General features: G+C 38.8%; 1 protein-coding gene and 1 long non-coding RNA gene across 2 annotated transcripts in view; one reads left to right on the plus strand and one right to left on the minus strand.

Moving 5' to 3' along the window:
• The window catches only part of BBS2 (Bardet-Biedl syndrome 2), a 32,842-nt gene that overhangs the window by 3,486 nt on the left and 13,265 nt on the right, over positions 1-16,091 (plus strand). Inside the window, exons 2-11 of the mRNA XM_011971900.1 lie at positions 2,279-2,506; positions 6,905-7,030; positions 7,284-7,346; positions 8,126-8,203; positions 10,736-10,840; positions 10,924-11,010; positions 14,158-14,293; positions 14,504-14,643; positions 15,456-15,600; positions 15,685-15,856. Of these exons, the coding sequence (XP_011827290.1) occupies positions 2,279-2,506; positions 6,905-7,030; positions 7,284-7,346; positions 8,126-8,203; positions 10,736-10,840; positions 10,924-11,010; positions 14,158-14,293; positions 14,504-14,643; positions 15,456-15,600; positions 15,685-15,856 (1,280 nt within the window). The remainder of the gene's footprint in view (positions 1-2,278; positions 2,507-6,904; positions 7,031-7,283; positions 7,347-8,125; positions 8,204-10,735; positions 10,841-10,923; positions 11,011-14,157; positions 14,294-14,503; positions 14,644-15,455; positions 15,601-15,684; positions 15,857-16,091) is intronic.
• LOC105533434 overlaps positions 13,051-16,091 on the minus strand; it is a 3,897-nt gene continuing 856 nt past the window's right edge. Inside the window, exon 2 of the long non-coding RNA XR_001005114.1 lies at positions 13,051-13,123. This is a non-coding gene — a long non-coding RNA (uncharacterized LOC105533434). The remainder of the gene's footprint in view (positions 13,124-16,091) is intronic.

The following is a 16,091-nucleotide window of genomic DNA, read 5'->3' on the forward strand; positions in this document are numbered from 1 at the left end:
GCTCACTGCAAGCTTTGCCTCCCAGATTCACACCATTCTCCTGCCTCAGCCTCCTGAGTAGCTGGGACTACAGGTGCCCACCACCACGCCTGGCTGATTTTTTGTATTTTTAGTAGAGACGGGGTTTCACCGTGTTAACCAGGATGGTCTCGATCTCCTGACCTTGTGATCTGCCCACCTCGGCCTCCCACAGTGCTGATGTTACAGGCGTGAGCCACCGCGCCCGGCAGTAAGGATATTTTTAAAACGAGTCTCTGTCCGTGCATGGTGGCTCAACGCCTGCAATCCTGGTACTTTGGGAGGCCAAGATGGGCAGATCAACTGAGGTCAGGAGGTCGAGACCAACCTGGCCAACTGAAACCCGTCTCTACTAAAAATACAAAAATTAGTTGGGCGTAGTGGTGCACCCCTGTAATCCCAGCTACTCGGGAGGCTGAGGCAGGAGAATTGCTGAGACTCGGGAGGCAGAGGTTGCAGTGAGCTAAGATTGTGCCACTGTACTCCAGCCTGGGCAACAGAGCAAGACTCCATCTCAAAAAACATATAAATAAATAAAAGGAATCTCTTGCAGGGTGAACATTAGAGTTTTCCTCTGGGGACATTTTTTCTCTCACGGTAATGCTTAGGGGTCAGTTGAATTTACCTTGTTTGCAGCACCTCCTCAGCTAGAACAGATGTGTGAACTTCAGCCAGTCCTTTGGAAACCCTGGGAGTGGTCCTTTTGTCATGTGACTGAGGTTGGCTTTCTTTCCTTGCCTGAAGGGACAGACTTGTTTCCCTGTGGACTTTCTGGGTGCAGAGAACAGCAGGAGTGAAGTGGGGGAAAGTCTGATTCCTGAGACCCTTGTTGCTCTTGATAAAAATTGCAAACTCTTTCCATTCCAGTAAGAATGAATATGGAGCCTGTAAGCTATTTCCCCTCCTGTTCTTTCTCAGCATATTGGATTTGTGGAAAACTCTGTAAGAACTGGTTTGTTCAGAACTGTTATAAAAGGAAGTGTGATGTGGTGGTGGCTGGAGCTCAGGGTCTGGAGCACATCAGGCTCTTGTCTTAGCCCTGTCACCGGTCTCAAGACCTTGGCAAAGGGCCTTAACTCTTCCGACCTCATCTGAAAATCAAGGGTTGATGTCAGGTTCAAATGCAATTAACATTGACCAAAGCATGTTGTCAAGTGTTACACAGACGGAACATGAAGGCAGTGTTCAGTGGCTGCACATCTTTTCTATGTTTTTAGTCAATTCTTTTGAAAATTATTTTTTGTTGAATAGGCTACCTTGGGTAGGTATTAATTTAAAATTAATTCTGTTTGGATTTATGTGAAAGAGATAAAATACTCATGTAAATTTTATACATTTTAGAAATAGAAGGGGCTAGAGGGACCTCTAGTCCAGTATTTTTCATCCCCCCAACCTTTTTTTTCATGTTGCCCACCTTGGAACTTTTTTAGACCATGAAGATTTCCCCAGTGAAATTCTGATACCTCAGATATACTGTATATCTCTTTTTGTACTGTGGTCCTGTGGTCCTGCGAAGGGCTACACGATTCCTGTGTCGCAAACCCATTTACCTGTCCTGGGAGTGATCTCGTCCCTCTGGAGAATGTATTTTCTAGTCCGAACCTCCTTTTTACAGATGAAGTTTAGGAAGGTTGAATAATTTATGCAGACACTCAGATTATATTTATGATAGTTGAAACTGTTGAATTGATTATCTTTGGGCTAATTACTTAGTTCTACGTCACTGGTATAAATTATGAAAGCTTTCAAGATACTTGATTTGCATGACTCGATTTAAGTTTGTGAAACAGGTTTACTAACTAGCAGACCATTTTAAGGTCTAGGAAGTGAATTCATTAGGTGCTCGGATGAAAGATAATAAAGGTAGTGTTTATTCTGTTTTCCATAATCTTCTTGGTGTGTGGCAATCGCATTGAAGGTGGTAGCAGCTTATTCTAGGTTGATCAGGAAAAGGCTAGCTTCTAAGAGTGCTTTGACATCCTGCTGGTGGGTAGCATGTAAGCTGGCCTGGTAAACAGTGACTAGATCTTGTTCATTTCCCTGTTCCTTACAAGGCTAAGAACCACTGGATTTCCATGATTCATAATGACTGAAAGTTGTCCATGCGTTGAACTATGTACGAGTGTTTTAAGTTTCATAGGAGATTAAAGTGACTTCTTGTTAATGTGGATGTGTTAGTAACCTGGTTCTTTTTTTAAAAAAATGTATGACAATAATTTTTTATATTTTAAGGGAATGTAATTAATTATTTTTGTTTCAGGTTTTTATTCATAATCCTCATACACGGAACCAGCATGTCAGTGCATCCAGGGTCTTCCAGAGCCCCCTGGAATCTGATGTTTCTCTTCTCAACATTAACCAGGCAGTCAGCTGCCTGACTGCAGGCGTATTGAACCCTGAGCTTGGCTATGATGCCCTTTTAGTGGGGACACAGACTAATCTTCTGGCTTATGATGTCTACAATAATTCGGATTTGTTCTACAGAGAGGCAAGTATGACCTTTATAACCATAAAATTGTCATTACTCATTAATGTCCATTTTTTATGCTTAGAAGAGATCAGATCATTTATTTTGGTATGTTGATTATATGACTGTTATAGTGTACATAAACAACATGGAGATTTTGCTATTAACATCTGCTTTATGTACTCGGAACTTACTTATTTGGTTATGGTTGCTAATCACTTGGTGACACTCGAGCTTATCTCTATGAGGTGAATCTGTGATACTACCATCTGTCAAGATCTCCTGTTGAAAATTCAACCAAGACCTGGAAAGCCAGTAGACAGGTCTCCTGGTGGACTCGCATTCAAGTTTAGTGCAATAGTTTGTAGGAGAAGTCCTTACTGTAGCCTACCACCTACAGGCTGCTGCACCTTTAATACCCAAGCAATTCATGTTTATTACAGAAAAAATAAGGAAGTAAAAAGTAAAAGAAATTACACCTGTTTTTTCATCTAAAAATAACACTTCACACTAGAATTTTTGAACTGAGATTTTTTATCAAGCATATATGAATACATTTTGTAGTAAAATTGGATCATATATACATGTAGCCTTTTACTTGTTTTTACCCTATAGCAGCTTTATTAAGATATGATTCACATGTACAACTAACCTACTTAAAGTATACAATTCGGTGGTTTTTAGTGTATCCAGAGAGCTGTACAACCATCACCATCATCAATTTTCAACATTCTTATTACCCCCAAAAGAAAATCCATACGCTTTAGTATCACTCCCCATTTTTCTTTAACCTCCTAACCTTAGGCAACCAGTTATCTACCTTCTGTCTCTAGAAGTATGCATATTCTAGACATTTCATAAATAATGGAATTATATAATATGTAATCATTTGTGAGTGCCTTCTTTTTCTTAGCATAATATTTTCAAGGTTGATCCATGTTGTAGCATGTGTCAGTAATTCATTTTTATGGCTGAATAATATTCCATTGTATGTATCTACCACATTTTATTTATCCATTTATCAGTTAAAGGACATTTCACTCCCTGGCTATTATGTGTGGCTCTTTCATTCAATAATATGTTGTGAACATCTTTATATGAAGTTACTACATACCCGTTATGTCATTCTTATTGGTTCTATAGTATTTCATTGTGTTAATATAATTTGTTTAACCATTCCATGTTGTTGAACATTTATGTTATTTCCGTTGTTTCTCTATTACAGTTCATAGTGTAATAACTGTATATCTTTGACCACTTCCCTAATTATTTCCTGAGGATAAGTTCCTGAAAATGCAGATGGTTTTCTTTCTTTTTGTTTTTGTTTTTTGAGACGGAGTCTTGCTCTGTCACCCAGGCTGGAGTGCAGTGTCATGATCATGGCTTACTGCAGCCTTGACCTCATGGGCTCAAGCAGTTCTCTCACCTCAGCCTTCTGAGTAGCTGGGACTACAGGTGTGTACTACCACGCCCAACTAATTGTTTATTTTTTAGAGAGATGGGGTCTCACTATGTTGGCCAGGCTGGTCTCAAACTCCTGGGCTAACGCAGTCTTCCTGCCTCAGCTTCCCAAAGTGTTATAATTATAGATGTGAGCCACTGCATTTGACTGGTTATCTTCTTTTTTTTGTTGATGTAAAATGTACATACATGAAAATTGCACAGACCTTATGTGTACAGTTCAATGAGTTTGGATCCCTGTAACCAATACCCCAATAAAAATATAGAACATTTTCATCACCTCAGAAAATGTTGTTGTGCCCCATTCCAGTCAGTTTCTATCTCCCATAGACATTCACCGTTCTGACTTCTATCGGCTTAGATTAGCTTTTCCTGTTGTTGAACTCCATACAAATGGAATCATACAGAACGTATTCTTTGGTGTCTGGCTTCTTTCACTTAACATAATGCTTGCAAGAATTATCCATGTTGTTGCATATAAAAGTAGTCTTTTGTTGTTGTTGCTAAGTAACAAAAATAGTATATTCCGTTGTGTGAACATACTATGGTTTGTTTATCCACTCTCTTGGTGATAGACAAGTGGATGGACATTTGGGTTGTTTCAGTTTTTAACAACCATTTTCATATAGGACTTTTGTTTTTAATAAGACTTTTTGTATAAGACTTGTTGTGGATATATGTTTTAATTTATCTTGGGTAAATACCCAGGAGTGGAATTGCTGGACTGTATGGTTTATAAGAACTTTATGACACTGCCCAACTGTTTTTGCAAAGTGGTTGTATCACTTTACACTCCTGTCTGCAGTGTAGGAGAGTTCCAGTTGCTCCACATCCTTTGTCAACATTTGTTGTTGCCAGTCTTTAATTTTAGCCATTTTGGAAGGTGTGAAGTGATATCTTACTGTGGTTTCATTTTGCATTTCTCTGATAATCATTGATGCGGAGCACCTTTTCTTGTGTTTGTTGTCCATTTATGTGTCTTCTGTGAAGTGTCTTAAGTCTTTTGCCTATTTTTCATTGGTAGTTTGTCTCTTTATTATTGATTTGTAGACATTTCTTGGATATACTGGATACAAGCTCTTTATCAGATTTATATATACTAAATATTTTCTCCCAGTCTGTGGCTTGTTCCGGTAGGCATGTGTCTTTTGATGAACAAAAGTTTTTCATTTTTATGAAGTCCAACTGATCACATTTTTTCTTTAGTGGTTAGGACTTTTTCTGCCCTTTGCCTATTTCAAGGTCACATTGTTTTTGTTCAGAAGTGAAATTAAGTTTAGGACTGTATTAGTCAGGGTTCTCCAGAGAAACAGAACCAATAGGATATGTACATATTAGAGGGGGAAATATTTATTTTCAGGAATTGGCTTATACAGTTGTGGAGACTGGCAAGTCAAAAATCTGTGTAGTGGGACAGCAGGCTGGAGACCTAGGAGAGAATTGATGTTGAAGCTCAAGTACAAAGGCTGTCTGCTGGTAGAATCCCTTCTTCCTTCGGGGAGGTCAGTCTCTTTTTTATTAAGTCCTTCAATACTTGATAGAAAGTACTTAATAGAAAGTATTGAAGGACTTACTAGTAAAGTAGATTATTATCCATAATGTGCGTGGGCCAATTAATGTGTGAGGCCCACCCACATTATGGATAATAATCTGCTTTACTCAAAATCTACTCAATTTACTCAAAATTTGGCCCAATTAATGTGTGGGCCAAATAATGTGTGAGGCCCATCCACATTATGGATAATAATCTGCTTTACTCAAAATCTACTGATTTAAATGTTAATGTCGTCTGAAAAATACCCTGACAACAGCTCTAGAATAATGTTTGACCAGATATCTGAGTACCATGGCCTAGCCAAGTTGACACATAAATTAACATTACAAGGACACAGCTTTACAATTGCCTAGTCAAAGACTTTTTTAAAAATGAGATTTTTGATAGATATTGGTAAATTCCTCCCTAGAAAGATTATCATTTTCCACACCCCCCTCAATGATGATCATGCCTGTTTCATTACACCCTGACTGGTAGTGAATATTATTGTTCTTTTTCATTGCTAATCCAAAAAGTGAAAAATGATATACTGTGAGAAATAACATTTTTCATGTTTGTTGAGTGTATTTAATCTCTAATATTTCCTGTTTAATTTTTTGGTTGAGGTGTTTACCATTTTTGTATTTATTTGCCTTTTATTAACCTTCTTCTTATATTAACTTTTTGTCTTCTATATTGCAAAGGTTTTTTTCCCACTTCATTGTTTACCTTTTAACTTTATTATTTCTTTGGCCATTTAACAGTTTTAATTTCTTATGAAACCTTTTCTTGCCTATATAGCCAATCTTCATAGTTTTCCTACTTAAAGATTATATAAGTAACAGTTATTTTCCTGTACCATAAACAGTGTTTACAAAGATGTCCTTGAGTCTTTCAAAAATAAATTAACTTATGTAATTTATTCAAGAAGTTTAAAATATTTATTTTGGATGGTGGGACCATGGGTGTTTTATTATTCTTTGTACTCTTTAGTACAAAGAATCGTAAAGTTAAAAAGAGTAGTAAAGAACTGGATTACAAGTATTAAAAAGGTTTCCATCCAAAACAGTTAAAATAAATTACCAAGTTTGGGTGCTTAAAGGCGTAAGTCTTGATTCTCTGGAGAATTTGCCCTCTGAAACCTGTGGTCCCAGAGGGCCCACAGAGTACTGTAGCTGCATTTTGTAGTGGCTTAGTGTGAAAGCCAAGGCTCTGATTTACCCTGTATCTGTGCTCATCCTTGCAAAAGCCACAGGGTTAGGTCTCAGTGGACAGCCCTGGCTGCCCTCTCAGGAGACCATCTGGCTTCTCACAAATGATGACAGAGGAATTTGGGTGTCCAAATAAAAATATGGATATACATTACTTTCAGTGTGCCTGCAGATTATTGTGTCTAAGATAATGTGTCCTTTTGCTTTTCTTAGGTAGCAGATGGGGCAAATGCAATTGTGCTGGGAACGTTGGGAGACATTTCTTCCCCTCTTGCGATTATTGGTGGCAATTGTGCTCTGCAGGGTTTTAATCATGAAGGAAGAGATCTCTTTTGGACGGTATGAAGAAGAAAACATTCTTTTTGGTACCCTAAAGCATTTTCACTTTTAATGTTGTTCTTTTTTAACCACCAACTCCACTGAGTAATTAAAATATAGAACAATATTTATAATTCTGTTCTTTAAAAAAGGATATGAATAATTTGAATAGCATTCATTCGTGTTTTGTGTAATCCTCTCCTTCATGTAGTTAATATATTTGGAGTAAGTGGAAAAATGATGGCATACTAATGATTTGGGGTTTTATTTTCAGGTTACTGGAGACAATGTTAATTCCTTGGCCTTGTGTGACTTTGATGGTGATGGAAAGAAAGAGGTATGTGGGGGAGGAGATACCTCTCTTGTGTGTTCAGCCAAATAAATTTTGCCATGACAGTGACATTGGTGCTCTGTTGCCTAAATGATCAGAAGTTGGCCTCATTCATCTTTCTCTTCTCTTTTGAACAATAAATCACTTGTGCTTGTGTCATAAGTACAAAGATCAAAGCCATGGTGTTTCAGAGACACAGGAGAGGGGAGAGAGGGTAGAAGAGTTGGGATTTCAGTTATATTCACAGTCTTATAAATTGCTCCTGATGCTTTGAAACCATATTGTATGTAGTTTTCAATTTTGGCCAACTTTTTTGAGGAATCTAAATGTTTTAGAGTTTGGCTTTTAGCCTTTGAAATTATGGTTACCCTAGAAAGTAGCTTCCTGAGGAGTCAGTTGGTGTGAAGTGCTGTGTTGGGCACTGATTTGCCCCTCTCTTGTCCATGGACACTGGGCTCTGGTGTTTGAACAGGGCTTCCATCTGTAGGCAGAGAAAGTTGCTGATCCAGGGAACATTTTCAGGTACTCAGGGAAATAATGTATTCTGGCAAGATGTGCAGCTCCCATGGCAGGATAAAAGCTGCTGTAGCCCCTGTTTCTTCACTGACTGAATCTGCTGATCCTCCCATTAGAGGGAGCATTTCTGAGCATCAGACTATTAGGAGGTTGTCAATCTTGGGTGGCAGAAACAGCATGCAAAGTATTGTGCAATTTTTTTGTTTTGTTTATGGAAATTTTGTTGTTTTCACTTACTCACCTAAACATGTATGGTATTTCCCCTTCAGCTTCTTGTTGGATCTGAGGATTTTGATATTCGAGTTTTTAAGGAAGATGAGATTGTGGCAGAAATGACAGAAACAGAGGTAAGAAGCGCCACCTCGAACTGTGGTAACCTTGGGCAAGCTAGATTAGCGCCGTCAGATGAAACACCAAGTGAGAGTGCTGGGGCAGCTCCCAACCCAGGTGGTTTTAGGATGAAAACTGGGCGGGTCAGACAGAGCTGTATGTTATGGAAAGAAAAGCAACAAAAATCCTAATTAAGATATATTTTGAAAAGACTGATTAAATAGAGAAAAATTATTGAATATAGTGAAATACATAAAGGCATTTCTTTTAATGAGTTAATACATGCAAATAATAATAATGGCAACCATTTATTATGTACCCATCGTATGCCAGGTTGTGCTGTAAGTACTTTATATGAAGTAACATATTGAATCCTTACAACAACCCTAATAGGAAAATAAATTATTATTATTTCCATAGATGAGGAAAATGATGTTCTGGTTTTTTGTTTGTTTGTTTGTTTTGAGACAGAGTTTTACTCCATCTCCCAGACTGGAGTGCAGTGGTGCGATCTTGGCTCACTGCAAGCTCCACCTCCCAAGTTCAAGCTATTCTCATGCCTCAGCCTCATGAGTAGCTGGGACTATAGGCATGCACCACCACGCCTGGCTAATTTTTGTATTTTTAGTAGAGATGGGGTTTCGCCATGTTGCCCAGGCTGCTGTTGAACTCCTGACCTCAAGTGATCCGCCCATCTTGGCCTCCCAAAGTGCTGGGATTACAGGGGTGACCCACCGGGCCTGGCCTGATGTTACATTTTTTGTTAAGTTACTTGTACATGGTCTTTCTTTTTTTTAAATTAAATTAAATTAAATTTTATTTGAGATGGAGTTTCACTCTTGTCGCCCCGGCTGGAGTGCAGTGGCGTGATCTTGGCTCACTGCAACCTCTGCCTCCCAGGTTCAGGTGATTCTCCTGCCTCAGCCTCCCGAGTAGCTGGGATTATAGGCACCTGCCACCACGCCCAGCTAATTTTTGTATTTTTAGTAGAGATGGAGTTTTGCCATGTTGGCCAGACTGGTCTTGAACTCCTGACCTCAGGTGATCCATCCGCCTCTGCCTCCCAAAGTGTTGGGATTATAGGCATGAGCCACCATGCCCGGCCTGGGAGTCTGTTTTGTGTGTATGTGCTTAGGTGTACTTTCTCCTTCATTAGATTCTCAAAGGGATTTGCAACCTCCCCCGCCACTAAAAAAAAACAACAACTTGTGAATCCCTGTCTGATAGATGCTGTGTCCCGCATTCTCATATCCCGTTCATTCTAATTTGTGGTAAATCTTTCCTCCTTTGGTGGGAATCATTCAGATTTTGTTGGATTTTTACTGCTTGTTAATACTAGATGTGAGGCGACTGAATTCTTGAAACGCCTCTTTCCTAAATCCTAGAAAAGAGGACAAGAACCTGGAATAGGGTTAGGGATTTGAGGGGACTTGTTGATCTTCTAGTCCACAAAAGGAAGAAACTGGTGAACTAAGGAAGCAGTAAAGGAGCTCAGGAATCTGGGGCTACATTTATGAAAATGGACTTCATAGCATTGTTCATTTGCAAGGTCATTTTTCTGTTCTCTTTGTTAGGTTTTGCTCCTAGTTCAGATATCTTTTCCCAGATCAGCAAAATCATGATTCATTTGGCAGTTGAACAGTACGAAGTATTGTCAGAAGAATGCCTTGAGCTAAATAATTCTGGGATCCTACACAGCACTTTGTATTCATAGTTAAGTGAAGTGGGTGGTTTTGTAGAAAAGCTGTAGGTGTAAAGGAAATTATATAACTATTCTCTGCTTTATACAATTTATTTCTTAATATCTCTTGTATTAGGAGCAGAATTAGAAAGTAGATCTGCAGGATCATGGATATCATTAAGCTTTGGTTTTAACTTTAAAGGAAAGTTTTGTTCAGTACCTCAAAGTTTATCCTTTTAAGGATGTCAAATCCTTGAACAGTCCTATACATATTTCTGTATCATATATGCATTCTATATATTGTAACATACTACACAAATCCAGGTGCCTGTGTTTTTACTTTTCAAAGGATTATGTGTTCTTTCTTTTACCTCTAGCAAACAAGTTATGTCATAGAAAGAAAAGTATATACATGAAGTAAGATATTCAATTGTGAATTGTTACAAGTCTTTTAAAAATTGAGACTGTAGAATGTTATAAGTTAAGTAATAATCATTAAAGCCTCTTGGGTGAACATATATAATATCTATTATATATGCATATTCTCTATCTTGTGTAGTTAGCTTATTTCTTCCTTAGTCCTTCAGTTTTTTTGTGTTTTTTAAAAATAATTTTCTGAAACTTGCCACATAAGGTTGCTCTAGAACACCAAACTCTGTGAGTTTATTTAAATCTGATTATACAACTGTGAAGTAGATGACATGTATCATAGAGAAGAGGAATACATTCCCCACTAATGGATTGGAAGCGCTTTTAAATCTAATTTTAACATAGTTGTAATAAGGAGTGTGAAGTCTTACAAAGCTGTACTTGACAGTAAACTGGGCCTTAATGAAAAGATGTTGTGTTTTTATGGATTGTTTTGCAGGTAGTCACCTCTCTTTGTCCCATGTATGGCAGTCGATTTGGTTATGCCCTTTCCAATGGCACAGTTGGAGTTTATGACAAAACAGCTCGATACTGGAGAATTAAAGTTAGTATAATTCAGCCTTTGATATTCAGGCACTTGATACTTACTGTGAGACTTCTGTGCTAATTATTGAAATTCTTTTTCAGTCGAAAAATCATGCCATGAGCATTCATGCTTTTGACCTTAATTCTGATGGAGTGAATGAACTGATAACTGGTTGGTCCAATGGGAAGGTAAGTTTGAATAGCAAAGTTCGGGTATAATTCAGAGTAATAATTGTCCAAGGTGTATTGGCTGTAGGACTTAGAACAGTAACATTGGGATGTAAACTTCAGTTCGTTCCTTGGCGGTGTTTTCACATTTAACTTAATAATCTTGACACATTATTCCTGCTATCATTGTCAAGAGCTGCAGAGTGAGAGACGGTTAAGTCTCATAAGCGGTGTTTGGGGGAAATCTTCGAGGAGATTCTTTCTAAATCTCTTATTTGAAGTACTGAGAATCCATCAGCCAGATTGATTCTAGGTGGTAGAACAGTAAAAAAGAGTTTTAAGGAATTGTTTGAATAGCTCTTTTCTAATAAATCTTCAAAACTGCCTGACAACTTAGCACTAATGGGAAGAATCATGTTAGCATATTGTTTTCTGAGCTATAACTTTAAAATAAAATCCTTTTGCTTGCTTTCCTTTTTTAACTTCAAATCAGAATTTTTTACAGTCTTTTGGCAAGTCAGGATTGTCTTCTTAGAAGCTGCCTAGGTAGCTGCCAGATCTCCATGGATACCATTTGCCCTCGCTTTCTTGTCTTGTCAGTGTTGGATTGCCTGAAGGGGATCAGCAAATTCTTACCTTTTCTTCTTTGGTTTATCTTTACTTTTCTCTAGCACCTTTGTAAACATTCCTTTGGTGTTATGTGGAGAACAGATTCTAAAAAGCTACTCTGTTGATTTCTGCTTCTCCACTTAGTTTTGTCATTAGTAGGGGTACTAAAAAATTATAAGACTGTATAGTTGCTTATTAAGAAATATGAAAATCTGTGAAATGGATGTCTGAGTTGGTTTGGGCTGCTGTAACAAAATACCATAGGGTGGGTGGCTTATAAACAACAGAAATTGATTTCTTATAGTTCTGGAGGCTGGGAAACCCGCTATCAAGGTGTTGGTAGATTCAGTGTCTGTTGAGGGACCACTTCCTCATAGACAGGAGCCTTACAGGGTGGAAGGGGCAAGGGATCTCTCTGGACCTTCTTTTGTAGGGCACTAATCCTGTTCATGGGGGCTCTGCCCTTATGACCTAATCACCTCCCACAGGCTCCACTTGCCAATACCATTCATTACCTTGGCTAATAGGATTCAAGATAGGAATTTTGTGGGGGCACAAACATTCAGATCATAGCAGTGGATCATATTTTGAGGGAATATAAATTATTATGACTGACTTAAGAATTAGAAAACTACTAGATTTGAAAACTTGTCAGGTTACCTCGAAATATAATTCTTGACCTAGATGTTTTTATAGTTAAATGCTTTTGAAATTTTAAGGACTTTCTATTATGCAATCTGTTCCTGAGCATGAAAAAGATAAGAAAATTATATAAGTGGAAAAACTGATTATCTACATTTAACAGAAATATACAGAAAGGAAATATACAGATCCAACTTGTGAATACGGGTGTGAAAATACTAAATAAATGCTGTCAGCCAGTTAACTTTGTCTTGTATGTCATTTGATGAGTTGGAGGGCCATCCTTTCCTTTCAGGGTAAAACCTCCCTGTTGGATTAAGCAAAAGATCAGAATATCCACAGAAATATTAATTTATAGTCCTGCTTCTTAGTTAGTAAATGAGCCTTCTTATTTGCTAAATATTGTGGAAATGCCATGGTAGAAGCCATTAGGTAGCTAGGCTTTAACTAGTAGAAAGATGCAAGTTCAGGTTAGTCTGAGTTAGAGGGCTACGTTAATGTGCTTTGGTAAAAATACAGGTCATTCGTTCTTTCACAGGCTTTAGCACTGATAATTTTCGGGCTTCCATGATGTTATTAATAGCATGGATACTTGACAGTGATATACTGTAGACAAAGGGTAGGCTGTAACCTAAATTACTTTATGTTTTTATTGCAAAGTTTTGCCCAGAAGATTGTTTATGAAAAGACAAAAATAGTGAGTAGCATTGGTCATCGAAATGATTGCTCTGCTAGATTTTCTGTAGCTAGCCTTTTGTTGATAATACCTGTGTCCTTGCCTGGAACATAATCATCTTGGTTTTTTTTTTTGAGACGGAGTCTTGTTCTGTCACCCAGGCTGGAGTGCAGTGGCACGATCTCAGCTCACTGCAACCTCCACCTCCTGGGCTCGAGCAATTCTCCTGCCTCAGCCTCCCAAGTAGCTGGGACTACAGGTGCGTACCACCAAACCCAGCTAATTTTTTGTATTTTTAGTACAGACAGGGTTTCACCGTGTTAGCCAGAATGGTCTCGATCTCCTGACCTCGTGATCCGCCCGCCTCAGCCTCCCAAAGTGCTGGGATTACAGTCATGAGCCACCGTGCCCAGCCTCATAATCATCAATCATTTTAAGTGATGGTCATTTATGATCACTTCTGAGATGCATTTGTTTCTGATCAGTCATTTCTTTATTCTCTCTCTTGGGAATGGGAGACTTAGAGGATAGGAGAGCTCTCTAAAGATCTGAATGGTTTTTGTGTGGAAGAGGAACTCTTAACAGGGTTGTTGTAAAAGATTGTGTGGTGGAAGATTGGGCTAACTGTAGTTTTTGAACTTCAGATTCAACATACTTTACACACTTATATATAATAAAGATGCAATTTTTATATAGAGCTAACATTTATTACGTACTTCTGTGTGTCTGGCCCTGTTGATATATGTTAACTTTATTGGGCCTCATTATAACCCAATGAGGTATAGTACTGTGAATTTCTCCATGTTCTGGTTGTTGATTGCCAGATGAAAAGACCAAGCACAGAATGGTTAAGAAGCTTGCAAGATGCCTTGGATAGTATGTGGCAGAGCTAGATTCTGAACCTGAGCAGTTTGGCCATTAAGCCCATGCCGTTTTGCACTGTGCTGTGTGTACTATATGTTCTGGCTCTTAGCAGACACATTTCTTCAAATGAAGCATTGTGTGAAGGCCAATATGAAAAACAGCTTTTATTTAAAAAGAAGAAAGCACAGCTGCTTGAGGCTCTTTAGGGTCCCTCTTGGCCCCAGCAGTCATATGTATCTCCTGAGAAGTCGTAGGGCTTCATAGAATACTCTTGAAAACTGCTAGACTAAATGACCTTTGAAGCTGATTTTTATTTTTAAATTGTGGTTTTTAAATGTGTAGCATAAGCAACTTTTAAATTTGTGTTTTGTTTGTAGGTTGATGCTCGAAGTGACCGAACTGGGGAGGTCATCTTTAAGGACAATTTTTCTTCTGCAATTGCCGGTGTGGTAGAGGGAGATTACCGGATGGATGGCCACATGCAGTTAATCTGCTGCTCAGTGGATGGGGAAAGTAAATTGGGATGAGAAAAATGCTTAAAAAGTCACATTTTCCATTTGAGTGGGTCAGAATGTCAGGAAATTTCACCAGAAGTACTGAGATCCTGTAGTTCTAATAAATTCACCAAAGTTGGGGAGAACTTAGGTTTTTGTTTTTAAGAGCAGGTAATTGATGACCTAAAAGTATACCTGGTTATGCTTGGAGTTTCTTCCTTCTGTTTAGTCCGGGGCTATCTTCCTGGCACGGCTGAGATGAAGGGGAACCTCATGGACACCAGCACAGAGCAGGACCTGATCCGAGAGCTGAGTCAGAAGAAGCAGAATCTGTTGCTGGAACTCCGTAACTATGAGGAAAATGCCAAGGTAGGTCTTAATGTGACCAGGTAATGGAGGCTGAAATGTTGAGACTGACTGGGAGGATCAGCAAATGCGGAAGAATGACAGTGTCATTGCCAGGGTGTGGCCTTTTTTGCCAGTGTCACAATTGAGAGGGGATATATCCTTTGATGTTGAAGTTTCACTTCCAGGTAGTTAAACCGTAGAAATGTTTTCCTGATTATTCAAGGACATTTCTTGCAGCACTATTTATTTATAGCAGTGAAAGCAGCTGGAAGCAACTTAGGTGTTTGTCAGCAGTAGGGAGTATGTGCTGGGGAATATTAAGCACCTCAAAGAGTGAATACTTGGACTGATGTGGAAGGGTATCTGTCGTTTTACTAAGTGACAAAAGGCAAGAACAATATGTATAGAATGTCTTTTATCTTTTTCAAAAACAAATAATTTAAAAATTGGCAATTGTAAAAACTGTGTGTGTGTGTACAGCAAACTGGCTGAAATGTTCCTTTAATTTGTCCTGTCGTGCATTACTGTATTTGAATTTGGTGTACCAATGGAATTTCTTTGCTTACTTTAAAAGAACAATACTTAAAAATGTAAAAGGCATGATGGGATACAGTGGACCATAGCCATAGAAAGAGGCAAGGGTATTTTCCCACAGGGCCAGATAGAGCAAGGGAGCACTAATGAGGTGAGTTCTCTGAATTCTAAAGAATCATTACTATAATAATAAGATTCTGGAGGCTCTGTCTTTTGAAGCTGAATAGCAATGTTATTTAAAATTGATATTAGTTCAGTGTTTTGTTGACTGACTAGGAAATGGTTGGGGTGTTTTGCAGGCTGAATTGGCCAGTCCACTGAACGAGGCCGATGGGCATCGGGGCATAATCCCAGCCAATACCAGGCTCCACACCACGCTGTCAGTCAGCCTGGGGAGTGAGACCCAAACTGCTCATACAGAATTATGCATTTCTACTTCTAATGGTAAGACAGTACTCACAGCTGGTGTTTAGAGGCACCTGCGCCATCTCGGAGTCGGTGTTAAAGTGTTTTTCCTCTTCCCTGCAGACACCATCATCCGAGCAGTATTGATTTTTGCAGAGGGAATTTTTACAGGTGAAAGCCACGTGGTACATCCCAGCATTCACAACCTCTCCAGTTCCATCTGCATCCCTATTGCGCCTCCCAAAGACGTCCCTGTGGATCTGCACTTGAAAGCGTTCGTGGGTTATAGAAGCAGGTGACCCTTTGCAAGTCACAGTTCATTTCAAGACAGCACTTAAAGGAGGGCAAGATATATATATTTTCCATATGCCCAGTGGATTCTGGGGGCTTGAGAAACCGTTTCATGGTTCTATCTACCCAAAGTTTCCCGTGGCCTTTTATTTCCTCAATTTGAAACCTGTAAAAAGAAAAAGAAAAAACTGACATATAAGTTTAAGATGGTTCTTGGCAGGGCGCAGTGGCTCATGATT

This window comes from Mandrillus leucophaeus, unplaced genomic scaffold, assembly GCF_000951045.1.
Source record: "Mandrillus leucophaeus isolate KB7577 unplaced genomic scaffold, Mleu.le_1.0 Scaffold125, whole genome shotgun sequence".
Lineage (NCBI taxonomy): Eukaryota > Metazoa > Chordata > Mammalia > Primates > Cercopithecidae > Mandrillus > Mandrillus leucophaeus.